Below are 27104 nucleotides of genomic sequence, written 5' to 3' on the forward strand. Positions count from 1 at the left end.
TTTGTAAGCATATCAATTCAAGGGAAAAACTAACATTTACACAGCAGAGGAGAGTGCTATTTGATCTTATGCAATATAAACGTTAGCTTTCCCCTTGAATGGAGATGCTTGTAAATTGTCCTGATTTATGTTAAGCAAAGCTTCAACAAGATGTGTCTTTTTTTTTAGCCGTAGTCAACTTCTGTATTACCAAAAACTACTTGTATCTACTGACTGTCTTGACCTCACTTCCAGCTAATGTTTTACTCCAAATACCCATCTATCTTGGTTTGTACAGGGGTCTCATTTCTTTAATGGATATTTTATGGAAGATAGAGACTCTTGATTATTGGATTTTCTTGAAAATATACACAATTAGTGTTTGGACTCTTGCATTTTTAATTTCAACATACATGAGCACCTTAGACAGAAAATAGCTTTTACTTTGAGAGCCTGATTTCCAAAATTTGTAGATTATCCCTACATTACAGGCAGAGATGATAACAATGCAACCAGATTCTGAAGGATTAAACTAGATCAGTGTTTGCCAGGTGCAATTCATTGTAGATAAATAGGACTTTAGTGCAAAAAATAAAATCAAGAGTGGGCACAAACTGGAATAGTTGTGCAGCGTGATCGAGAGATTATAGGAGTTGTACAAAATCTAAAATGCCATTAGCACAACACATTTCTAATTATAAAAGAAAATGGAAAACAAAAGTAAAGCACTGCACTTAAAAAGTGCAAATCTACATCAGTGCTAGAATGGTCATGTGAACTGGCTTGAGGAAAGCTGTGTCATTAAGACGGTCATAAAACAAACGGAGAGAACTGGGCAGAAGTGCATCACTTTGGTGGCAATAACTATATCAGTGAAATGCAGATAGAGCAAAGCTCTTGTTGGAGACCGCTTGCTGATTAAACTGCATCAAAGAATGGTTAGACTTTGCCAGAAGAAAATAGAGTGAAGAAAGAATGTGGGACTGCACATGGTGCTACATACATGCTAAGTGAGAAATCAGTGACATTTACCTTTTTATTAAATATTTTAAACGTGTTATTTTTCACAAAAGTCACAAATGTAAGTAACTCCACTAGTTAAAGTGTAATTTACAGATTCTGAACATAATTTGCTTGTTAATTCATTAACTTATGCTGATTTGTTGTTTTGTAGTTAGAGTTAAAAAGGTGAAATCTTGTCCATTGGTTTTTTCTGTTGGGGTCAGTTGAGAAGTTCAGTTGTTTCACATTATTGGTCTCCAATCAGGTCACCTGAGGATCATAACACCTATACTAAAACCATTTACGCATTTCCCTAAAATTATGCACAACAGCTTGAGTCACATTCTGGTACAAAACAGTTTTACCATCATAGCCAGAGAGCACAAGGAGAAATCCCAAAATAACTATTCTCTTTTATTTTCAGGTTAAAATTCTTTTAAAAATGGACAACCTTGTTGGATTCAAATAAACCAAAGAACTCCAGATACTGGAAATCAGAACCTGCTGGAAACACCCAGCAGGTCAGGCAGCATCTTTGGAGAGAAAGCAGAGTTAATGTTTCAGATCCTGTGACCCCTTTTCAGAACAGTGTTGTGAAGAGTGATCACTGGACCTGAAACGTTAACTCTGCTTTCTCTCCATAGACGCTGCTTGACCTGCTGAGTTTTTCTAGCAACTTCCAATTTTGCTGACTTCAAAATGGCCAAGGTCATTCACATAATCATATTTCCAGAAGCTTCTGAACCTCTGGCACTGTACAGACAACCTAGCTGAAGATGATATAAACTACTTGGAGATGAACCATCTGCTTCCACCTTGCTCTGGACAAAGGGAAACATCAAGCTCCATTATGCTAAACCTAGTGTTTATGATTTTAACTGTTAAGTTATTGCACCACAAAGGGAAATCTAATAAGGGAGGTAAAGCCACACTTAGCTAAATAGCCTTCCACCAGCCCATGGAGAATAGTGGGCTGCAGTTACCTGAAAGGCCTGTGTCCAATGACTGAAGTCTGAACTTGATGATTTGGTGAAACCTAGAAGTCGAGAATTCTAAATCAGCTGTTTGATTTTCACAGGAAAGGCAAAAAAAGCGTCATGTCTCAGGTCCTCCATCTGTCCAAGTTGTTGCCTGGGGGAAAATAATACTACACTTTGCTTGCAAGGAGGAAGAACTACAGGGCTCAGCTCATAGAGAAAACTACTTTTGGATACAGACTTCTGGGAAGTTGTGGCTCACCTGAATTGTTTTTTTTTAAAATTCCTCTGGACTTATCAAACTTGTCATTTATAATTGCTCTCCTTAATTTTGAGAGAGACAGTGGAGTAATGAAGCATTTTCCTCGTGTTTTGAATGCGTTGACAATAAACCCTATTTTTGATTTCATCTGAAAAGGCTTTAGCTGTGGGTTTACTTCAAAAACAAAATCAGAATCCAAAAGCCAGGGTTTGGAGAACATCTATCAGCATACCTCGGTAAGGAATGGGAGTAAAAAGGAAAAGTAGCAAATCAAACGATATCTCAATATCACAGGCTTGAGAAGGTAAAAGCATTTATAGTTTAAAATTTACCCTCATTCTGCATCCCTATGTCTGTACAAAAAACACCTGATAAGAGGGTAAAGTTGCTCAATGTATGCTGGGCATCTATACAAAATTAAACATTTCTTAAATTTGAAAAGGAACGGACAAAAATCACAAAAAAAAAAATCAGAATTCAATACAACATTGGTTTACGTACTCTAGCATCATTTGTCGGACTGTTGCAGACACCTTTTCCCTGGAATTGTCATTCCATATTAGCTCTGGGTTTTCATGCGTCCCCTCAAATATGTGCACAGATGCTTCAGGATTGTCCCTCATAGCATCCATGAAGACACTTGGTAGAAATTTGGTCAACGTGATTCTCACCTAAATCAGAGTTAATTATGGTTATTGAAACATTCAGCAGCATTTCATTGTAAACATCATTAACACAATGACACTGAAAACGTATCAATTAATGAGGTATTGTATCCCCAACTGCAGCTCTTCCTTTTCCATACGGCACAGGAGCATAAGTAGGCCAGTCAGCCCTTTGAGGCTGCTCGATGAGATCATGGCCGATCTGGTAATCCTCAGCTCCACTTTCCTGTCCTTTCCTCATAACCTTTGATTTTCTTACTGATTAAAAACCTATTTCTACCTTGAATACACCAGATAATTATAAGAGAGGTATGTGATATTTCTGTAAAACTAGTCTTTAAATAAAACAGAGTAATTTTATTTACAAAAAAAAAAGGAAGAAACCTGGGTCAGGAGTCCAGGGCAGGATGATTTGAATTGAGACGACCCTACATGAATTTCCTTTCTGGAGACTAATTCCATCTCTGCCATTTCTGTCCATTTAGTTACAAGATTTTCCAAAAAAGGATTAGCTAAACCCATACAGGAAAAGAAAACAGTAAGATAGCATTGCAAGAAGGAAACTCCTGCATCTCTTGAAACTCATCATCAAGCTCCACAATTGTTGCTAACTTTGAAATTGAACGAGTGGCCCCGGTCTATTGCTAGAAGGTTTCAGAAACTTGACAGAATGTGAAACAGGCTGGTGCTGTTTGGAAAAAAAGTAGAGCAGGCTTAATGGAAAGGACAAAAATAAACTGTCTAGTTTGGGTTGATAAAGGGTGGAAACAGTAGCAAAAGCCGATACAAAGTCCAACATTAATAAAAACAGACACCAAAATACCCAAAGACAAAACCTTCAAAGCTACACAGGTACTACTTACACAGTAAAAGCCTTGGTTACGCAACTCGCCACCTCAAATATACAGCATTAGTTATTTTGTTAAGAGACTGTTTCCTACAACAATCCGAAATTGCACACCAACAAAACCACCAGGAATACCAAGTTAAAAATAATTTGCAATACATCTTTGTTCATAAACATGCCTCGTCGTAGAAATGTAGAAAACAGGAGATGTAGGCCATTCCATTCTTTGAGCCTGCTCCACCATTAAATATGGCAATGCCTGATCATACTAGTCCAATTGTTTCATCTTTTTATAAAGCTATTAGGATTTTAAACAATTACACACCTTTGGTCCAATGAGTTTGTCTGTAATCATTTTGGCAAAGAGCTCTGCAGTCTGTGCTCGAACCTGAGGCTGAGTTGAATTACAAAACATATCTAATAGATATATAAGGGAACCTGCACAGAAGCAGAACAATAAATAACTTAATTTGCACTTCAAAATTAACTCACAAACAGAAGACAAAATTTCAAGATGGAAAAACATTGAGCTAGCAATTTAATAAGCACGTCAACCTCCCAATTCAAGAACGATTTCTTAAAGATGGAATTTTATTCAAGTTGAACAGATGACTTCAATGAGCATTTACTTAGCTGGTCTGGTCTGCTTGTGACTATAGACCACAGCAACGTTGTCGGCTCCTAACTGCCCTCTGGACAATTAGGAACAGGAAGCAAATTCTGGCCTAATTATGTTCTATGAAGAAATAACCAGAAAAAAATTGACAAAGAACAACTGAAGCTGTTGTTGAAGGCTTGGTATTCTATTATGTTGTAAATTTTGAACTCAAATTAGGAACCTGTGTGCAAACGTTTGAAGCGTACAATTAAATGCAGAAAAAGTCCTCTCTGTTCTGCTTGAGGTTTAAAAGAGTGCCGTTTAGTTTTAAAAGGTATTTCATCATTTTCTTCACTGGCAATTCAACCACACTCCTTTAGATATGCTTAGATAAAAAAATCCTGAATAAACTAGTGACAAAAATGGCATAACAACACAAGACCATTTCTAAACAGTAAGCAATATGATGTGTCAGGTTAATAAATCCTGGTGATCTACAGTTTGCTAAATGTAAACCTAATGTGTTAAGAATAACATGCACTTGTCAAAAACCATATTACTTCATTCGCTTTTGACGTTAATCCTGTTGAAAATATCTTCAGTCGCAAAATGCAAATTGCAAAGACACTACAGCAGTGATTTCAAACCTCTATTCTTTTCAGCAATTTGACTGTCAGCTGCAATATGACAATTACCATTGCAAAATTATTCACAAATGTACATGCTCTCATTAGAGGTAAACATTCACAGCTTGCTACAAAAAATTAGACAAAATGTATTTTTTTTTTTAATTAACCTTTTTTCTAATCAACTTGTTAATAGATGTTATTACACACATCTGGAATAGGTGGGACTTAAACCCAGACCTCCAGGTCCAGGTAAGGACACTACCACCTGTGCCACAAGAGGGCCCAGAGGAATGTATTCCAGACTAACTACACAACTGAAAGCAGGTGGCTATTGGTTCTGCTTGTTTTTAAGTGCAACGAAATACAAGAATGTACATTTATATCTTGACTGTAAACTAGTCATGTATAATATACATGAAGTAAGTTAAACAATTGCTTTACCTTTTCCCATGGCTTCTTTTATGATCTTAGTGTTTGACATCAAAGCATAAAGGGTTTCAAGGACAAGCTGTCGACCTAAGAAACAATAATAATATTGGGAATTTCCACCTTTTAATTCATTGACTTGAAAATGTGTCTAGTAGAGGATACTTGTCAATAATTTGCAATTAAAGTCTGATAGTGCATTCAGATTCCCTGTATGGTGAATTGCACTAAATTAGGAAACAAAGTTTAACACAATTCATTCCCTGTTTTTTTCTCCTTGTTCAATTCCTTTTAAAATCCCCTTCATGTGCAATATCAACCAGTTCCGAGGAGCCCAGATTCAAAGTGATTTGGCTATTCCTTCCATAGTTTTAACCCAAAAATCTTCATTGCTTCATCCTGACATTGTTCATTTCTTTTGCCTCGCTCACCAAAACTAATGTTCCACATACTATAACTTTTTCATCATTCAATATTGTTGCGGTGTCTATTCCTCATCCTGTTTAGCCACATCTTTCAATACTGTTGCTGGCTCTGACACGTGTCCCTCTCCAAACATTTTCAGCAATTTAACATTTTCAACGCAGCATTTTCAATGTTTGGATGTTACTTTTCAAGATACAATGATCAAACTGGGAAACATAATTGAGTTACAGATACTAAGTGAAATTAAACAGCAACAGGTTACAACAAAATGGAGTTCGAGATTCAGATGGGAGAATGGACAAGGCAGGACATGACACGACACAGTAGTCAGCAATGGCTCAGGAAGGACTTCAGAAACAAAACTAAACAGTTGGAAATCCAGTGTACTTGAGGATGAGGTGGTTTGAGCCGGGTTATGTTTGGAGGACTCAGTATTCAGTTCAGCCAAGGAAAAGATGGCAGGAAATGGAGAGTGAGCAGGCACAAAAGTAGTGGTACTTTATGTTTGCACAATTTTACAATTATTTTTTGACAGTTTGAGCAGTCGGCTACTATTGTAAGTAGATAAAGGGTGAAAGAAACAGAAAAGAAGGATAAAAGATCAGGAATGGGGGAGTTGGTTTTCAAATTTAAGCACAGATTTTGAACAAGAAAAAGGACTTGCTTTATGCTCAAGGTTGCAATTGCTGAAATAACTGGCAAGATTAATGGCCACTGGTTGATTTACCTATAGACAAGGTGGGCTGCACCATTAGAATCCTCCCATGTTACCTTATAGCAGATACCTGACGTGGTCTTCGGTTTTTATGCTACCTTTTTTAATTTGCCATTCCCCTGCTAACTTCCTCTTGTTTTGAAGTTACATTTTTAGCTGCGGTAAATGTCATGGGGACAAAAACTAAAAGACAGCAGTTGCTGAAAATCAGAAATAAAATGCTGAAACTACCTGGCATGTCAGGTACTGTGGAGAGATGGAGGACAACTAATGTTTCAGTCTTGACAAGATTTTGTATGACAACAGGGACATACAAGACCTAAATTGCTAATGCTGACTTCCTCTGCCAGCAAAGGCTGCTTGACCTGTGAAGAGTTTCCAGCATTTCCTGTTATTTGCAATTCTAAAGGGCTGGTGACTTTGATGTGATAAATAAGTGCAGGCAGGCTAACTGACTAAGCATCAAAACTAAATTAGGTTCTGCCTTCAACCAACCCATTTTCTAGCTGTGTGCAACGGATAATAAATTTGAAGCAAGATCGCTGGCTGATTTTCCACCTCCGAAGTCTAGTGGCATACTCTCCATTAAAACCAACACCAGGCAATTCAGAGGTCAGACCTGGCTCTTACCTGGATTAGGTGGCTCCATTTATAAACTGCTCTTACTAATTGATTCATCAGGTGGATTGACTGTTCTTTAAATATTTACCACTCCTAGCTTAAAAACATTACAATCCCTTGCTAAAACAAAAACTCAAGAGAAATCAAAATGCAAAGTTCATTTCTGATGATTATTGAAGGGGTACTTACTAGATGGCAAAGAATGCAGCAGAACTAGGAGATTAGATAGGACCAGTGATTCAGCAATGTTATTTACACATTCCTGGTTAGCTGTCACTATGTTCACTACCTGTGACACAACAATAAAATATTCAGAAACATTTCAAGTACTCCTTGCAGACATTCAAAAATGTATAGAACATTTTTGGTCACAGACTGTTGATGAAACTAATCAAGAAGTTGCAACATTAGAATGCATTTTTGTTTAAAGAATTGAATGTTGGATAAACTGGAGCAAATACACCGTAAACTTTTGAAATAAAGTTAGTTTTTCTCAGATCAGTTAGTTTAATTCACTTCCTAATGGCACTCATTTACACATTGATCACGTATTTATTGCAGCAGGAAAGCCATCATCCATATTTAACAAATACTTTAAAAATCAATCCTTCTAGATTAGACCTGCTACTGAAAAATGTTTCATGAAAAAAATTACTTTGACCAAAGCAAAAATCACTTTGCAACGCTTTATAAAAAACACCAAGGTTTGAAAGCAATTGTTATGACTGAAGCTATTATTTCTGCTACAGCATATATAATCTTCAAACCAAATTAAACACTAGCCCTAAACAAAATACAGCCCTGTATACTTCACACTGCAGCACAAGCACATGCCACTGACCAATCCTATTGAGAATTAACCGTGTCTTATAGACATTACCATCGCTTAATGTCCACATATCAACATTACTGCTGAGCTTGGACCAACTACACAAATAATGTACCTACCAAATTAAGTCAAAGGCTTAGGATAGTGCAGCAAGTATCACAGCTCCTGATTCCCCAAAGCCTGCCTGCTTACTACAGGACACAATGCAGGAGTGTGATGAAAAAGTCTCCATTTGGCTGGGTAGATACAACTCTAACAAGCAGCTCAGCACTAGCCAGGACAACGCTGTCCACTCAATCAGCATCCTATGCACCAACTTAACCATTCAATCCCTCCAACACTGACACATGGTGGCAGCAGTATATAAACAGACTACCTTTGTCACTCAAGAGCATGAGTAGCAGAAGCGTTATCTCAAATTGGGAAAAAGCGTGATAAAAGCCTAGTAAATTCTTGAAAAATAAAATAAAAAAGGTGAAAAAAGTTTTTTGTAAAAAACAGATGGCTTCGTATTGCACATGGACACTTTAAAAAGAGTCATAGGTGAGCAAGCACAAATCAGAATTTATCAGATGCTTAGTGTCAGCAGACATTCTTATGGAAAAATGGGTCACATTGCAGCAATTCGGCAATGTTTCCTTCAATAAGACCTTCCAAGACCACTAACGCTATCATTCTAGCGATCAAGGGCAGCAGACTTATGGGAACACCATAGCCTCCAGGACACCCATCATCCTGACTTGTAACTGTAGTTGCCGCTTCTTCACTTTTCAGGATTAAAAAATATCCCAACTTCTCTTCCTAGCTGTGCTGTGTTTGTAACCGTAACACACGAGCTGAAGCAGTTCAAAGCAACTGGAAATGGGCAACCATTGATAGTTTAGCAAACCACCTTTGCACCCTTGAAAAAGAAAAATGCTATCATGCCACCTGGACATTGATGACAATACTCATGGAAGGGGAAGAGGCAACCACTTATATTCTCTCAGGCCTCATGTTAGATAGTGAGGTGAGACACACCTAGAAGTGACTTTGCTGTTTATTTCAGTGTCTTCCTCTAGATTCAGAGCTTCATTTTCTAAGATGCCACAGTTAGAAAGGCTCAATTTATCAATAGTCACAACTAATTGAGGCTACACATAAAAATTGAATTCTACAGAAAGCACATCTACTAGATGGGACTACGACTTCAAACTGCAGAAAACACCAGTTACCATCAGTATTAAAGGGGTCAATTATAAATTTTGTTCTGCAAAGCACCAAGGGATGTTTTTGAACATTCAAAAAAATTCTATAAATGCAGCATTTAACCCGTCTCAATTGGAAACAGCTCCAGGTGCATCTTCAACGTAACCAAAATTATTTCAAACCCAGAAAGCTGAATTGCTACCAAAACGGGTATTCCAAAACGGGAGAACTGGGATACAGATTCTCCACTGCTTCTTGTGACCAGTTCAGTGCAACACAATGTCCTACGGTCACAATGCTCAATTGTTTCATGGTGTAGATGGTGTGTAGCCTACCAAGTGCAAAATTAAACCAGGAAGCTAACTTATTGCACCAAAATCCATAACTTACCTCCAAGGCAAGTTGTTGAACCTGACCAGCTCCATGCACTCGCAGAAGAGAAAATATCAGTTTGAAATGCCCAATACATTCAGTCTCAGCACCTGCAGTAAGATTCAAAATGAAAACCAGCAGATGCAGACTGCACAATTTTTATAATGGTTCCAATGACTAGACATAGAACAAGAACCTGACATGATTGAGTTTAAGAACAGAAGCATTTTTCTTTACTAAACAGCTTCTCTTCACCAAGTGAATGGTCCACCCAAAATTGGAAAACCATCTGGGTAACATACTTCAGGCAGACCAAGAGTATCCCTCCTCTACAGGAGGAGATTAGTTTTAAAGCATTTGAGCACAAGGGGTAAAAATTGAAAAATTGTGTGGTGTGGATGTTATGCTGCAAACGAGGGTGATGAAATTTGTTGTAGATAATCAAATTGTCATTCAAACCACTATACAAACTGAAATGCTTTAATTTATAATTTCAAAATAACAATTTGTAGATTTTTGAGTAGAGTTTACCAAGATCCAATTTGATTTTTGAATGAAAAATAAACAAAGTGCAGCTGCCATTAAGAACTACATACAATGAGCTCAATGCAATCCAATTTAGTAATAATGCCTCTCTTCTTTCTCACTCTACAAATGTTGCATATTTCAAACACTATTTGTTTTCCAATTTAAAATTGGAGGCTTCAATGGAAACCAGAACATTATCCTGCAACAGGACTGAGCTGACCCTCTTCAGAATCACAATGTCATAGGCTGCTTAATGCTACCCTATGAACTGCTCAGAAAGAGACTGCATAGATGTTTCAAGGGTGAAACACATCCAGCCAACCAAGCCGAATCTTTTTGGGTTATTCTTGTATATCTATGATCAATGCCATTACTTCTAAAATGCAAGTGCTTGTATGATAGGCACCGTAAGACCAGACAAGCAAATGCTAGTTAATCTGATGATGATATTGTTTGAAGGAGAAATTTGGCCACAATACAAAGAACCCTTTGCATTTCTTTACTAAGTCCCATGGGATATTTTACATCTAGTTGTGCAGACAAATCAAGCTTCTATTTAACATCTCATCCAAAGGACAGCATCCCAAATAACAAAGCGGTCTCAAGGCTGCTAAACTAGTGCCACCTTAGATTACGTCCTCAAATTACACTAACCTGGATTGTTTTTGATGACGTTACGTAATGCCTCTAGAGCCATTTCAGCTCGCCTTAACCTGTCTTCATGCTGATCAGATTCCACTTTCCCAGTTTGGGTGATAGCCATCAGTGTGTGCAGGTATTGTGCTTGTGATCCTATGTAATCAAGGAGGCTGGCTGCAAAAGTTTTTGGAAGCTAGGAAAGGAAAAATCAAGTTGAAGCTATGATACTTGTCATAAAGAAAATATTAATGCAAGTGGCTTTAAATTCCAATGTTTGCTTCTGCAATGCAATTTTAATCCTATTTCTCAAATGGAAAAGAGTACAGCAAAATGAATATTTCCAAACTTTAAATGCCCTATTTGAATGAAAATGATTCTGATGAGCTGATTCTTTAACGCAACAGAGCCATAATTGGTAGAAGGTAAGCATAATAAATGCTCTACTGTACCCGGCTCTTAATTATAAAGAAGTTTGAGCATTTGAAGCAGTGCAGAACAAAGTCACAAGGATGATCCAAAATGTCAATGAGCAAAGAACAAACCCTTTGCAGCTTTGATAGCATATCTGATGATCAAACACAAGTATGAGATAGTTAACAGTAAGTGGAAAATTATGCAAATTATATTAGAGGGGAACAGAGATGGAAATTAATGCAAGGACAGTTTAGAACAAAAAGCAGGAAATTGTCAGAAACACACCAGCATCTGTAGAGGGAGAAACAGCATTAACTTTTCAGGTTGATGACCATTCAGCAAAACAGGAAAGAGTTAAATATCCAACAGGATTTGAGCAAGGGTTTGGTGGGGCAAGTTCAAAAAGGAAGGGCTGTGATAGGGTCAAGAACAAGACAGGCTAAAGGATTTAGGTCTCACACAGTACTCCCTGACATCAGTCTTGAATTGTCATTTTACCAAATTGCGCCTTTTTTGGCACCCATGGTTTAATTTGAACTGGCTCAGCACTTTTGTTTTGAATTCCACTTAAAATGCAAAAAAACCCCATGAAGATCCGACTGGTTTTATTTACCTCATTTCAAAGTTAGAGTGCTCACTTTGAATTGATCGGATTGAAGACCCTAACAAACCCGTGAGACAATGTGGTTTTTCCTCTTATGCTCCACAGAGGTTTCACGTTTTAAGACATTCATCATTCTTGGTGAGGTACAGCTCCACAAAAGTTAACAAAATACCATACAGCAGTGCAGTGAAGTATTTAAGATCAAAGTTTTAAGCAGAAAGTAATAGTTCATTTTATACACAAGATTGATTCTGTTCTGGGCTAGAACGTGCATTTTGGAGCAGCCTCTCCTGTTTGTGGGCCATGAACATCAGGGAAAGGCACCCAAGAAATAATCAGATACAAGGAGGGAGCATCAGCCAGCAGGTGTTACGTAGAAAGAATTTTATTTTATTGGACAAAAGCTGTTGATAGTGGTTGTGGCAAATTATGAGATTGACTGTCACGCCAGCAGTTTTTTGCTTAATTTGTTCAAGGGACAAGGCTAGCACAGCCTTTACTGCTTATCCTCAGATGCCCTAGAGAAGGCGTTGAGCTGCCTTCTTGAGTCAACAGTCCTTGGAAGTATTAAGCAGTGCAGCCAAGAAAGGAAGGAATTCCAGGATTTTGAACCTAGAACAGTAAGGAATGAATGGCAATATAGTTCCAAGATAGGATGGTGAGTGACTTGGAGGGGAGCTTGCAAGTAGTGACGTCTCCAGGCATTTACTGCTCTTGTCCTTCTAGCTGGCAAGAATCATGGGTTTGGAAGGTTTTGCTGAAGGAGCCTTTGAGAGTTGTTACAGTGCACCTTGCAGACAGCACCCACTGCTGCAACTGTGCACTGGTGAGAGATTGAATGTTTAAAGGTAGTAGATGTGGCATCAAGCGAACTGCTTGTCCTGGATAGTGTCAAGTTCGAGTGTTATTGGAGCTGCATTCATTCAACTAAGTAGGGAATATTCCATCACACCTAACTTGTGCCCTGAAGATAGTGGAAAGGCAGAGAGAATAGTCAGCTAGTTGCTGTAAGATTCCCAGTCTCTGACCTGCTCTTGTAGCCGCAATGTCTAATAGGAACTCTAGTTCAGTTTCTGATCAATGGCAACCCCATTATCAGTGGGGAAGTCAGCGGTGGTAACCCCATTCAATGCCAAGGAGTGATGGTTAGATACTCTTGTTGGAGATGAGGATATATATAGTATCGGGTTCAGACAATAGATAATGATGCTGAACACAAAAACCGAGAAAGGAGATTAGAGCAGAGTATGCTTGAGAGAAGATCAATGGCATCACAAAAGGGAACATCGAAATCTTGTGTAAGAAAACAGAGTGAAAGGATAAGCAAAGAAAATATGGGGCCAATTAAGGAACAACTAAATCTTGTGAAAAGAAGTGTGTATGGCTGCTGTACTAAATGAGCACTTCGCATGTCTTTGCAAAACAGGACAGGTGTTGTCAACGTTACAGAAAGAGGATTATGGCATAGCAAAATTTGAAGAGATGCAAAGTAGTACAGGTGTGAAAGACAATAGGTTATGGACAGAACTAAGTAACCCCTTACAGGTATTCTAAAGAACTAGAATACAGAACAGAACACATTTTTGCAACAAAAACAAATTTCTGGCGAAACTCTGGCAGCATCTGTGAAGATAAAGCAGGGTTAACACGGAGTCTAAAGACCCTTCTTCAGGACTCATTTTCTGTTAGCCAGTTATTTGTTCATGAAAGCCATAACCTACATATTTCAACAGAATGAAGTTGCTTTTGGAATCTTACCTCCAATGGAAATGTTGGTTGTTCGTTGTAAACTCTGACAAAAACTTCACCAACAATGAGCTCTTTAGCATGTTCACTGAAAACAAACTCAGCGCCATAATTTTTATCACAATCCCCCTTGAAGAAAGTCAAAATACTGACAATTAGTTAAGTGCTAACTAATGTAATTAATTAGACTACGAACATTAGTGATAAACAAAGCTAAAATTTAGAGAGTGAATGTGAAATGAATTTAGATTTGGCTAAACAATTGGTTAAGCAATAAACATGATCAACGATCTTCAGTCACAATATCATTATCTGACATTCCCAAATGGGTCATCTGCTGGAGTAGTTATAGAATGCACAATTTAAAAATCAATAAGCACACTAAGTTTTTTTTCAAAAGAAAGAAAGATTGCGTGCTTTAAATTATGGAAGCCAAATGTAGCAGAGAGCTGTTCTAGAAGATGACGACTGATATTTAATAAAATTGTATAAAATCTCAGCCCTTCAATGCTCATCAAATTCTTTATCACAGAATTATTGGAATCGAAGAAGCTGCATTTTCAGATTTATATCTATGCTCATTTTTATAGAACATGCTCTTTTCAAACATGCATTTTTCTTTAAAAACACCAACTAGAAGTCACCACCAGCCTTTTGCTTCTCCAATACTGGGACACTGAAGGAATTGCTGTGATGCACACCTCGAGTTCCATTCCTTAGCCACTGACTCCAACCCTCTCCATCGTAAAAAGCTGAGTCGGAGTATTTAAAACCTCAGCTGGCCTTTTTTCCCTCTGATCCATGTAACCTCTCCATCACCAAGATCACTTATTGCCATCTCTGTAAAAACTGTCGCCTGTCTTCATTTCTGCCTTAGTTCATCTGCTGTTGCTCAAATCCTTAGTTATATGCCTTAGGTCCCTCAAGATTTAATTCAACACTCCTGATTAACTTCGCAAAAGTAATTCACAACTTTTGCAAACTTGAACCGATCCAAAATTCTGCTTTTTTTCAATCCAACAACCTAGCAACTATCAACTTCCACAGCATAATATACTTAAGAATTCTTATTTATTTTCAAATTCATCCAGAGCCTTATGCTCCAATTCTCCTGATTAAGGCAGGGTGTTTTATGTTAAAAATGTCACAAAATTAGTCTTTCTTGAACCATTAAAGTAGTAACATTCTTACCCTTTTTACCATACTTTCCTGTTGCCCTTCGAGGAACTCCAGCAACTCAGCCCGTGTTCCATTGCTCCAGATCAAATATGGATTCTCAGTGTTACTGTTGAGCATCTTGAGAATCTGAAACAAAGCATGTTCTTGCATGTGAGATGATAAAAAACAATATTTCAATCCTTTTCACATGAAGACTCCAGTAAATCAAAGATCGATCAAACTTTTTCAAAACTGCTGTCATCCACAGAGAAATACTTTTTACACAATTGTATTTTCCATCACCGAGGGTGATCCACAGCTCTGCCCTCAACTGATTTTACTTTGCTGGCTCCGAGAACTACACAATTTGTACAATTTGCCTGTTCTTTCCCCCTAGCCCTGAAAATTTCTTCAAGTATTTAACCAATTCCTCTTCAGATGTTCTTCGTGAATCTATCACCACCTTTTCATTCAGTGCACTCCAGATTGTAATGTTGCACAAAATATTTTGATCTTCTAGGAACGTGGATCGATTGCATAATTGCAGACAAACTGAACTCAGCAATAATACAATAAAGGAAGGGAGTTAAGTACAATATAAACAATACCTCTGCTGGAGTATCTTTTGAGAGCCTTCTTGAGACATAAGGTGATAACAAAGCTGCCAAACATTTCCTTATCGTAGGATTTTCAGGTGTTGCCTTTTCACCCGGTAAATAGCCACCTAACCGGCTCAGTGCTGTCACACAGAGCTTTGCAAGACAATTAGAAACTTCCTGTTTAAAAGAAACAGAACATGGCAATTGATTTCACAAAAGATAAGCCCAATTAAAGTCCACTTCCAGTGCAAAAGGATCTGGGCAAAACATTGAGCTAGACAGAAATTAAAACACAAGAGTCATAGAATCATACTGCACCTTCAGTCCAACCAGTCCATGCCAAACATAATCCCAAACTTAACCAGTCCCACCTGCCTGCTCCTGGTCCACATCCCTCTAAACCTTTCCTATTCGTGTACTTATCTAAGTAAATGTAACTGTGCCCGCATCCACCATTTCCTCAGGAAGTTCAATCCACACGTGAACCACAAAAAAAAATGCCTTCATGTTTTTTCTAAAACCTCTCTCCTCTCACCTTAAAAACTTGACCCCAGTCTTGAAATGTTGAGAAAATTTCCCAGTTTCAGATACTGAAATGTTAGTACCTGCTGATTTGTTTCTTCACACTTTTGAATTCCGCTTTCTTCCAGTGTGTAATCATAACTGAAGAGGTAGACTAGAAGATGCCACAGAATACCGGCTTGGAACAAGTGCGTTTGTAACCAGTAATCCACAGCAAAGGAAGCAACACATTCTACTGCCAGCATGGCCGTTCGTGGTAGGCTCTGTTCACAAACACATGTAGTTGAAATGCAAGCTTAAAGATTGCCGTTTTTCCAAGTGCATTAGAAACAATCAACTGGAATGTATTCGTAGCAATATATGTAACTTTTTCTTATTAGTGGTAGACAAATAATTTAACTGGCCTTTTAAGAAAGCCTACAATGATTTAACAACTCCTTTTACAAATCATGCTCGCTGCAAAAGTACCTACTTTTCCAAAATACAGCAATCTGCACAGGTCTCTTATAATGTTGGGCATTTCTGTTATTTTTTCCCTGCATTCTTCAAACTGAGCTGCAACACTGTAACATTTACAGATGTGGCCACACACCTAAAACAAAGAGGCAGCATATAAATTGTACTGCATCAGCTTAGCAGAGAACTTCAAGTCATGCTATGTGAATAATTTTACCTCAACGGCCATATCACCCTTTTTGCTTGAGTTTGTTAACACTGCCACACAGCGCGCAAAGCCATCTTGTAGAACCTGAAAAAGGAACAGCAATCATTTGGAAGTTGTCAATGCAGTAAGACCCTTCTATACCGCATCCATTGCATTTACATTCTTAGTAAGGAAATGAAAGTTGCATACAGAACGAGAGGTCTCATCTCACCAACACCCCGTGTAACTGAAACATGACACCTTTACTTTTATGTCCAATTCCTCTCATACAATAACATTCCACATCCCCCTTAATCACTAACTAAATCTGCATACTAAGCTTGTGACTTGTGCACAAGAACACCAAGATCCCTCTATACCTTATGACTTAGTTGTTTTTGTTTCAGCACCGTTTTTCTTTTCATTCTTCCTGCTAAAACGAACTTCATATTTTCCCACATTATACTCCATCGGTCATATTTTTATCCACTTACACAACCTACATCCTCTCCAGCTTCCCTGCCTTCTTTGCCACATACTTTGCTATCTATCTTGATGCAATCTACAGATTCAACAACCGCGCCTTCGCCCACCCCTTAAAGTCTTTGATGTAATTGAAGTCCCAACACAAATCCTTGTGGAATACCATTCACCACATCCTGATAATAAGACAAAGACCTATTAACGCATACCATTTTCTGCAACCAATCTCCTTTGAGCTAATACGTTATGCCCTACACCACAAGCTTTTATTTTCTGCAATAACCTCTCATTGGACACCTTGTCAAATGCCTTCTGGAAATGTAAGTTTAGTTCATCTGCAGGCTCCACTTAATCCACAGTGCACATCACTTCAAAAGAAAACACTCCAATAAGTTAGTTAAATGCGACTTTTCTTTCACAAAGTTGTGCTGGCTCTTCCAGATTACCTTGAGCTTTTCAAAATGCGACATAATCCCCCCCACGATCAATTCTAACACCTTCCCATGATGGGCATCAAGTTAACCGACCTACAGTTTCTTGTTTTCTGCCTCCCTCAATTTTTGGAATAGAGGGGTTATATTTGCTGTTTTCCAGTCCAATGCAACTTTTGCTGAATCTAGGGAATTTGGAAAATTACACCAATGTACCTACTACCCAATTAGCAACCTGTTAAAACCCTAGGAAGCAACCAACTGAACCAGTCAGTCCACTGCTCCATTGATTCCTCATGTCCATCCCTGCTGCTGGTTTTCACCACTCAGTGCGCACGAGTTTGCTTACAGGCTTTTAAATGTCTGAATGCAACTAGCCCTCATGTCTTTGACAAGCTTCAACTTGAAACCACTCCAAAAAAGTGTTGCTGGTCAGTTTTCTTTTCAACCCAAAAGGCACCTCGTGCCAGTTAGTCTCACAAGAGTATCAAATCCAGCTTCTCCAAATAGTTAACATTCCCTGTGTAACCAATGTGAACGCCACAGAGCTCCACTTCTGCCTCAAATTTAAACGCTAGCACATTCTCTGCAACACAGCATTCCAAGTTGCCAGTTTCCAGCTCATATTTCCAACATAAAAATATATGTAGCCCTTACAGCACAAATATTACTCTAAGCGGGTTTAAACAAACATTTCCAGTAGCTACTTTTCGGCTAAATCTCTCCAATGTTGTTATATGGAGAATGTACCAGATGACAAGAATAACTTTAAACAATGCTTAATCTTATGCTTTCCCCAAATACAGCATACATTGTTATTGTGCATATTACCTCTATTCCATTCTCTCTACGAAGTTCCTCAGCATTTAATGCTGAGCAGTTGACAGTATGAAAAGCCAATTCAGTGGAAGCTGGTAACAAGGACACCTTGCTAAATAGTTGGTCATCCGAAGTTTCCATGGTAATGGTCTTAATCAACATCGGGTATCCTGCATACTTATAGGGCTCTAGGTCTACAATAAGAACAACCAAAGGTGACAGCTAAACCAAAACTTCAAAAACACTTTGTACTAGAGATTCATAAAATTGCTATGAATTATCTTAATTCTATACAAATTTTGATGTGAATTGTTAAAATGCCATTGTACAGAACTCAAAAGCTATCAACCCTTGATATATATTAGCAGTACAAAAATTATATTATTGAAAAACCTTCCTAACGGCCTTTGTCCTGTTCACTGCTTCACGGCAACTGAATTAATCACAACAAATTATTACACTGGACAAGAGGAGTTTGTGTTTTGGGATCACTGTGGGTTGGTTTTTAATGAAAACTAAAACTATATTTCTAACAAAAGTACACTATGAACTATAAGTATAACTAATATGCCATTAAGAGGAGTGGATGTGCATGGAGAAAAGAGCAGGGGATACCTAGAATAGAGGTAGTATGGTGGATTAAGAAAGTAATGAAGCTGGTATGTAAACTCCAGTCATGCACAATTGTTTCTTTTAAAATGGGAGTGAAATTGTCTGTGGACTTGCCTCCATAGGAGATTGAGATTTGAAACTATTGGCACTTGTTTGAGCATTTTGAGAAGTATTACTATTCAGTAGAGCGAGACATAGACTCAGCCATAGACAGCAATTCAGGGAAAGCGAATAGTTGTCTAGCATCCTTCTCTTACATATTCAAAAACATCAGAGAACTGTAGCAAAAAAAATCAACTGAAATTAGCTTGATATAAAATCAGCCCCAGCAGGTGAAAACAAAAACTAAATCAATCAAGGAACTGTTAAATAACACATCATTAAAAAATCAACTTAAGAACAGTTCACCATGAGCAACTTGATACAGACTGAAAGAACAGAGAAGATGGTTACTTATCCCATTCTGTATATGCTTTGAAAGTGTTATCCAATTAATCCCACACCCTTTACATTCCCCACAGCTCTCCAGAGAATTTTCCCTTAAAGTAATCAGCCAGTTTCCTTTTGTGAGTTACTGCATGATCTGCTTCCATCATATTTTCAGATTTTGGAGAGCAGTCATAAGACAATATATTAAAAGAACTCACTTGCTTCTGAATTATTTTCCCATTTTATTGTAAAGGGGTCTTCTGGTTATTGACTCTTCTGCCACAGGAAACTATTTCTCTCAACTCTATCCAAACTAATCATGATTCTGAACACCTCTACTAAATCTGCCATTAACTGTGTCTGCCCAAAAACAACCAAGTCTTTTCTGGTCTCTTGCACAAAAGAAGTCCAGAGCACCTCCATGTCATGTTAATAATATTGGTCTAATGGTCAACTGCTCATCAGGGATTGATCAACTCGGTGGGATAGTTTACTTAAACCTATAAACCACATTGGAAGTTGTGAGGCAGCAATTACAGCAAACAAATTGGTGTGTGACTTGCCGGGCAGCATTGCAACATTGTATTTACACAGCGCATGGAGTCCTTAAAGATGACGAATTCTCTTAATGGCAAAGTACACACAAACTCCTTCAACCTTCTCCATTACTGTAAGGAATGCAATCAATTTATTAAAACAATGACTACAAACTTTACTGAATCCTTGCTGACTCATTTATTAACCCATACTCTGCAAATCAATCTTCTCTTGAATTACTGTCTTTTAGAGCTTTACCACCAACAACACTAGGCTGACTAGCTTGTGATTACCAGGTTTCACTCTCTCCATTTTGAATAGAGATGTAACACTTGCAACCTTCCCGTTGTTTGATACCATCCTGTATCTAAGTATGATGGAAGATTATGGCTAGAGGCTCCAGTGAATATTCAATTTTTATCCCCACCAGCCCTACCTCAGAATCTCCCCAGGCAGAAAATAGCTCACATTTGCCAAGTTGTTTCAAAAAACAAAAAACACTTCTGCAATTCTTATGGAAGCTGTCCTTACCCTGTTTGTATCTGTTGAAGAGGATGCTCTGCGTTTTCAGGATGAGGATAATGTTCTCTGGATCGGGTCCATCTACCATTCTAATTGACTTTGTACACAAGAATTCATAAGCTTTATTCACCTTTTCAAAGATATCCTGGAAAATAAAACCATATAGAAGGTATTTAACATTGCAGAGTGAAATCTTAAATTCTATAATTTTTCAAATAGTACCCTCTGGTTACTGACACTGCTGCCACTAGTTTGTTATTGCCAAGGCCTAAAGCACCGGGATTCCTTTTCCACTTCTCCAGCTCTCTTTCTCCCCCACCTCTAAGATGCTACTCAAAGCCTACCACTTTGACCAAGTTTTTGGTTACCCACCCTAACATTTCACATGAACTGATATCCAATTCTGTGAAGACTCCTGGGATGTTTTACTGCATTAAAGGCATGATATCAATAGACAGTGTTGTGGTAATAAATTACATTTATTGAATGTCATTTAGAAATAAGAATATAACTGACATTGAAGGTGAAAAACAAGATCACCAGCAATCAAATCTTGGCTATATATATCACTGAGTCAGCATACATAAAATGCATTGCCAACTTCAGATTATTATATTTCAACACTTCATACAATAAAGTAAGGCATCCCTGTGACTACAAACATTCTTTCAAGGCAAGTGTGTAAGTTTATTTCTATTCTTTAAACAGGACTTACTCTGCCATCAGGATTTTTGTCAGGATGATATTTCTGAGCAAGTCTGAAGTAGGCTTTCCTGATTTTGCTCTCGTCATGCCTACCAAGAAAATTAATGGCGCAACACATTACTTGTGATGAATATTCATCCAGAAAGTAAAGAATCTCTATTCAGTCTTCCAAAATAGTTCCTTTTTTTGGATCACCATCAAGTCTCAAAATCCAATAAAGATATAAAATTAAAGCTCATTTCACAAACAAACTTACAATTCCTGTGTTTATAACAGAGTTGCACAGCACAGAAAAGATCCTTTGGTTCAACTCATCCATGCCAACCAGATATCCTAAGTTAATCTGTCCCATTTGCCAGCACTTGGCCCATATCCCTCTAAGTCTTTCCTATTCATGTACCCATTCAGATGCCTTTTAAATGTTGTAATTGTACCAGCCTCCGCCACTTCCTCTGGCATACATGCACAACACTTTGCATGAAAAAGTTGCCCCTTAGGTGCCTTTTAAATCTTTCCCCCCTCACCTTAAACACCTGCCCTCCAGTTTTGGGCTTTTTTTTTTTTTTTTAAAGGTTCACGGAAAGCAATCATGTTGCAGGATTTGAGTGCCTGCTTAGCAAACGGACATTCCATTAAGAGAGTATTTATAAATATGCTGATTTAATGGAAGCTTCAGCAGCTATCAGCCACAAATACTCACATTCCTTGTCCCTTTGGAAGGTTCAAAACCTCATATGCTTCATCGATTGACATTGAAGGTGGCTTCTTTTCCACTTCTTTTTTCCAGGCATCAAGAGTGTCTTTGAGCAATTTTACCTAAATACACAGGCGAACAAAATGTTCACAATTCCCATATTTTGTTACGATTTTAAATCTACTTACTGAAACAAGATTTGTTCTACTACTACTTAGGTGGCGTTAAAGCGATTTGACACCATAGTTGAAAGTACGTTCAACATGAAAGAGCGAAATACCAATCATCCGATGTAGAGGAAATTTCTTGTGACTTTTTTTTAAAAAATATAGTGCAGTGGACACAATGCATGAACCGGACTATGTAGAATCATTGGTTCTAGCTATTTAGCAATTTCAGGAAAGCATTACAAACACTTAGTGGCAAGCCCTGGACATGCTAATTCAGTATAAAGATTCATTTTTTGCCCAGTTTAAGTAACGAGTTTCCATATAATGAACAGTCATCTTCAAGTTGGCTACATGGTTGTCACGCTGTTACTGCAAGTGCCATGTCTCAATCTCAGACTAATGTTGCTTGTTTGAAACTTCCTGCCCATTTAAGAGGTGTTAGATTTAACTGGATCCATTAAATGACATATTCAAGTTTACCTTGATTGCACCACCTCTATTGATTACCGATGCAGCACAAAAACAAATGGTTGATACATCTTATTTAAATGTGTAACACATTGATTTCACCATGGGCAGATGCCCACACCAGACAACAGTTAATGGGTTAAATGCATCATCTTTTCCTAGCCAGATGCCTGACTTGTTTTACTAGAATTTGATTTGAGGTAGTGGCCAGTACATGCTTTGTCATATCCAAATTTAATTAAAATGTTTACCAACATTGCAAGGAGCATAAAAAAGAAGTGAAAAATGCAATTATCTGGGATTATAGAGGTTCACATTAACAACTGAAAGAAAAGGTACATTGTTCAAATACAGATTGGTGCCAAAAATATTGGGGAATGACTAACTACTGATGGGATGCAATGACAATAGTAATTAGATTAAATTTTGTAAACTGAAAGCAGCTCTAAAGTGGTTTATCTAAAGGGCGACTGCATGTGTCAGCAGTATGTTAACTTGGAAAAGGGCAAAACAAAACTCTCAACCATTGGGAACACCAGATCTTTTAAAGCCAATACTGATTGTTGCTGGTCTCTAAACCAGTGAAGAGGTCAACTTTTCACACCAATGGCCAACATCCATCTCTTCACATTATTGGGCAATTTACTGCTCCGAGCAATGACTTTCCCTAAAATTGTCCCAAACAACAAAAAAGCTCCAAACCAGGATAAAGTTCAGAGGGGATAAATGGTACAAGCACAACCTGCCAGTTTTAAACCAGTTGCCACAGGAAGATCTAACAGCAATTTTTGTTGGATTATATTCAAAGAGAGGAGTGCACAGTCCCTAGGATTTTGGAATTGCACAAAGAAAATTAGACGAAAAAATGGGGAGTATCTAAAACTAACTCAAAATCTGTAATTAGACCTTCCAGATTTTTATAAGCCAGTTGTTCAGATGATTAAATATTTTTATGTTAATTGTAGATTAATGGTGTTGAGAGAATGTCTATACTATTAGATGAAAACCATTTAAAGGTTTAGGTAAGAATGAAACTTTACAGTGGTAGGAATCTGATCAGAAATAAGATCAAAATAGGATATTACTCCATTTAAAGTTGATTGGCTTGGTCACCTGAAATTTATTTGGTGTTTCGGAGCAATCAGAATTGCATACATACTGAAATGAAAGAAAACCAGGGATAAAAATAACTTGCACCCTCAAACCCACAATCTCCAGTGTGAAGGGGCTGAGACCAACAAGTGACAATAGATTGCTATTCTATTCAACTGCATGGGAACACCATTATCACAATCACACACCACCCTGACTTGAACACATCGCTGTTCAAGCTACAAATCTGGAAGTAGCTGACATTATGGGAATGATCTCACAATAAAGACAATGGCAGTTCAAGCTGGCAATCAATCATATTTGAGGACATTTAAGAATGATTAAAAAAATAAAATCCCCCAGTCCTGCAAATGTAAAAATTGTTAATCTACATCAAAATCAGCATAGCTACATGTTTCCCATTTGCAAACACTTTATGCAGAAATATACTTCAAGGTTTTGGCACTTTCTTGACCAATTTTGCTTAAAAGAAATTGATCCTGAGAGATATAAATTACAGAAGTTATTTCAGTAAAACTTACTGGATCTTTTATTGGCCAATCAGGGAAACGTGTTGCATCACAGAGATGTTTAAGATAGTAGATGTTACAGAAGAGTTCATTCTCTAGTTGGGGATAGCTGATCGCAGGAATAGGGCAATATTGGTACAATGCTCTGGTGTTACTTTGCAGGCGTGGAGTAAAATCTGCCAAATGAGCAGCAATCTTCTCAATCGTCAAACGTCTATCAGAAAAGAATGACTGGTTAAATCTCAGACATCTTACACTTTTATCCACTGTACTGCCTTGCAAAGTTAATTCCAGCTGACCTACATTCACTGCACCCTAAAACCAAACAAATACAGACTCTGGAAATCTGCAAACAATAAGCTGAAAATGCTCAGGCAGCAACAGTAAAACAAAAAAGATGTTAAATGGAGGTTTACAATTTCTCCTTTCTTTACAGTTGATGCCTGACTTGCTCGGCATTGTGTGCCTGGTTTTACATTTCACGTCCAAGAAGCTTTCAGCATGCGTTCAAAGTTTAATCAATTTCAAGCTCTAATCGAGAGATGCCAGTAGCATGTAATGTAACACTCCCATTTTAGGTGGTCCAAAACAACAATTTCAACTCTAGTGTTGTATAGCTACAGGGCGTTAAACATTCCTGCAGTATTGTGAGCAGAGCTTAGAAGAGTAGGTCTCAATTGTATTAGCATGACACTGACTTCATGTTCCAATGTTCCTTTTAAAAAAATTACAGGCAGTTTTGTACTGCTTTGGGCCACTTGGAAGTGTGTAAAACCGTCTAGATAATTTCATATTGAACCCTCTGAAATCAGAAGAAGTAAAGTGTATCAACTTATTAACTCTGAATTCATACCAAAGCCCAATGTACTGCGCTACCCTAGACTCAAATGTGGAGAGTTAATGCTCCTTTTTCATCAGTTCCAAATGATTTCTTAAATCTTGCTGTAACTTTCCAAACCAATTTACAGGAGCAAAATTAAGATTTTTAAGAAGTGGCTTGATAAAATGCCAAAAGTGCTCAAGTTCTAAGTATCCTGGACGGAACTGCTTTTCACTGCCACAGTATTCAAGTTCCCTCATACTGAATAATATACTGTCTAAATGTTGTAGGTTTGAGATGTAAAAATAAAATAGTTTAACACTGACATAAAATGGCAAAAATTCAATACATTACTGGAAAGCAGTGTCAGCTCAAGTTTAAAAGTCAGACAAGTGATCAAGGCCACATTAACAGGACATTCCTGCTTTTCAGAAACAAAAACTTCAATAGGACGAAGCAGAACAATAATTTGCAACTGTTTAGCAGTTTAATATTGTAAAGTAGGCCCTGCCTGCCAATAAACATAACAATCTGCACAAGTCATGACAGTAGGTTTTACCATGAATCTCATGCCCATGGAAGAGAAGCAGCAGATTAGACTAAGAATGTGAAGTGTAAAATCTATGATTGCAGAACTAAGTAATAACTAACAGTAAACAAGTTAGGATAGGAGCAATAAGAAAATTACTGAACAGAAGTATTGACGAAATCTGCTTAGTATGAAGCAATGTGCCATTATAAAAATCAGACTAGAAAGGGTTTGTTTGACTTTAGCTAGTTTCTCACCATAAACAGGCCAGAAGACAAAGCGGCGTGTGATGTGGATGGATTGCTACAGAGTAACAAAAACGATCTGGTGTCACTACATAGCTTAGATGTCAGACACTACAGATCAATCACTAGATACTTACAGCTCCAGTGAGCTGGCTCAATGCAAGTTATTCTGAATTGTTGATGCTTCTGGGTTTATGATGGACAGATCAACAGAAAGCAAACACTAATTAAGATTTCTTAATCAAGTGTTAGGAAGTTGATTGTACAGAATCTTAGACATATTAACATTATTCAGATTAACCAAAATAACTAGCCCAAGTTACCAATGAATTTGTCTCATCCTGATGAAACTGCCATACTTGGTCTTCATTTATAAAAAGCGCCTGGAAATATGCTCCTTTGTCCCGAGGACTAGTTTCTAAAATTTATTTTCAAAGCTTCAACTCAGCAACATTTTCAAATTCAACACACTGATAGTAGACTGATTAGGAAAATGTGGATTAGACAGTATGGAAATTAAGTTAATACCTCATTTCATTGCTCCAAATTGCTTCTGGAGTGTCAAATTCACCTAGAAAAATCTCAGAAAACTTTTCAGATTCATAATTTTCTAAGTAACAGACCATTGCTTCAGGTAAAATGTGTCCCAGCACACTCCGTTGTACTAGATCTTGTCCTTTTGCCTGCATAGAATGGAGACAGAATGATGGAAATGGCAAATGTAACATTTCTTGATGCTTATAACATGGTTTTAGCCTAGAATTGAGAGAAATGCTAGAATGGGGTTAAACCCATTTATATATGAATAGTGAACATACACCAAATGCTAGAGAAACTCAGGAATTCTGGCAGCATCTGTTAAGACAGAAACAGTTAACACTGATTCCAAAATGACTTATTTGGAACTACAGAACAGTTCCAAAAAAAGTCATACCAGACTTGAAACATTAACTGTGTTTCTCTCTCCATAGATGCTGACAGACCTGCTGAGTTTTGCCAGCAGTCTCTGCATTTGTTTCAGATTTCCAGCATCTGCAACACTTTGCTTTTAGATCATTTATAAACAGTGCTGGTTTACAGAATCACCATGATTAATGGGTGCCATAATCAATACTGCATTTGGATCTTTCCAAAGTTGCCAAGAATTGGAAGCAATTAATAGATTAAAAATGAACTTAATAGTCATAATATTGAACAGAAAATACTGGCCATGTGAAGAAAGAATAGTCAAAAGCCAAAGTCCTATATTAGGAGCACATGTAACACTGTCCTGGAATACACTTGGGTCAATGTTGTACTAGGTCTCATCCAAGTAGTAGTTATGGACAGGCAGCCAAAACCATTCTTTGCAAATTTCGGTTTCATGTCAAAATGTCAGGACACTTGAGGTGCCTTCGGGGGACTGGCTTGGTTATTTGTGAAGGAAGTTTCTCCAGCTGCTTGTGCTCAGGGTTTCCAAGTCTGAGAAGCAGCTGGAGTCACTACAGAGAATAAGGGAGGCTGCAAGTTTCCAAGATCGCACATTCTGGGTCCTGACACTTCACAAGGACGTACACGCACATGCGAGGGTACAGGCATGTTCAGAATACTAAATGGGTGGCCATCCAGAAGAGGACAACAAGGCATGAG

At 37.8% G+C, this 27104-nt stretch overlaps 2 protein-coding genes across 3 annotated transcripts in view; one reads left to right on the top strand and one right to left on the bottom strand.

Annotated features, from left to right (window-relative positions):
* The window catches only part of ripk1l (receptor (TNFRSF)-interacting serine-threonine kinase 1, like), a 171643-nt gene that overhangs the window by 87965 nt on the left and 56574 nt on the right, over nucleotides 1-27104 (top strand). The gene's annotated exons all lie outside the window — the stretch shown is intronic.
* LOC109911213 (dnaJ homolog subfamily C member 13) overlaps nucleotides 1-27104 on the bottom strand; it is a 71915-nt gene that overhangs the window by 22524 nt on the left and 22287 nt on the right. The window contains exons 13-30 of the mRNA XM_048610279.1: nucleotides 26004-26158; nucleotides 23894-24095; nucleotides 21628-21743; nucleotides 20938-21016; nucleotides 20232-20367; nucleotides 18135-18316; nucleotides 16420-16494; nucleotides 16219-16338; nucleotides 15830-16009; nucleotides 15234-15401; nucleotides 14659-14772; nucleotides 13480-13596; nucleotides 10719-10896; nucleotides 9555-9646; nucleotides 7337-7436; nucleotides 5401-5475; nucleotides 4058-4170; nucleotides 2722-2891 (exon numbers count right to left, since the gene is read on the bottom strand). Of these exons, the coding sequence (XP_048466236.1) occupies nucleotides 2722-2891; nucleotides 4058-4170; nucleotides 5401-5475; nucleotides 7337-7436; nucleotides 9555-9646; nucleotides 10719-10896; nucleotides 13480-13596; nucleotides 14659-14772; nucleotides 15234-15401; nucleotides 15830-16009; nucleotides 16219-16338; nucleotides 16420-16494; nucleotides 18135-18316; nucleotides 20232-20367; nucleotides 20938-21016; nucleotides 21628-21743; nucleotides 23894-24095; nucleotides 26004-26158 (2372 nt within the window). The remainder of the gene's footprint in view (nucleotides 1-2721; nucleotides 2892-4057; nucleotides 4171-5400; nucleotides 5476-7336; nucleotides 7437-9554; nucleotides 9647-10718; nucleotides 10897-13479; nucleotides 13597-14658; nucleotides 14773-15233; nucleotides 15402-15829; nucleotides 16010-16218; nucleotides 16339-16419; nucleotides 16495-18134; nucleotides 18317-20231; nucleotides 20368-20937; nucleotides 21017-21627; nucleotides 21744-23893; nucleotides 24096-26003; nucleotides 26159-27104) is intronic.

Source organism: Rhincodon typus, chromosome 2, assembly GCF_021869965.1.
Source record: "Rhincodon typus isolate 14 chromosome 2, sRhiTyp1.1, whole genome shotgun sequence".
In the NCBI taxonomy this organism is placed as follows: domain Eukaryota; kingdom Metazoa; phylum Chordata; class Chondrichthyes; order Orectolobiformes; family Rhincodontidae; genus Rhincodon; species Rhincodon typus.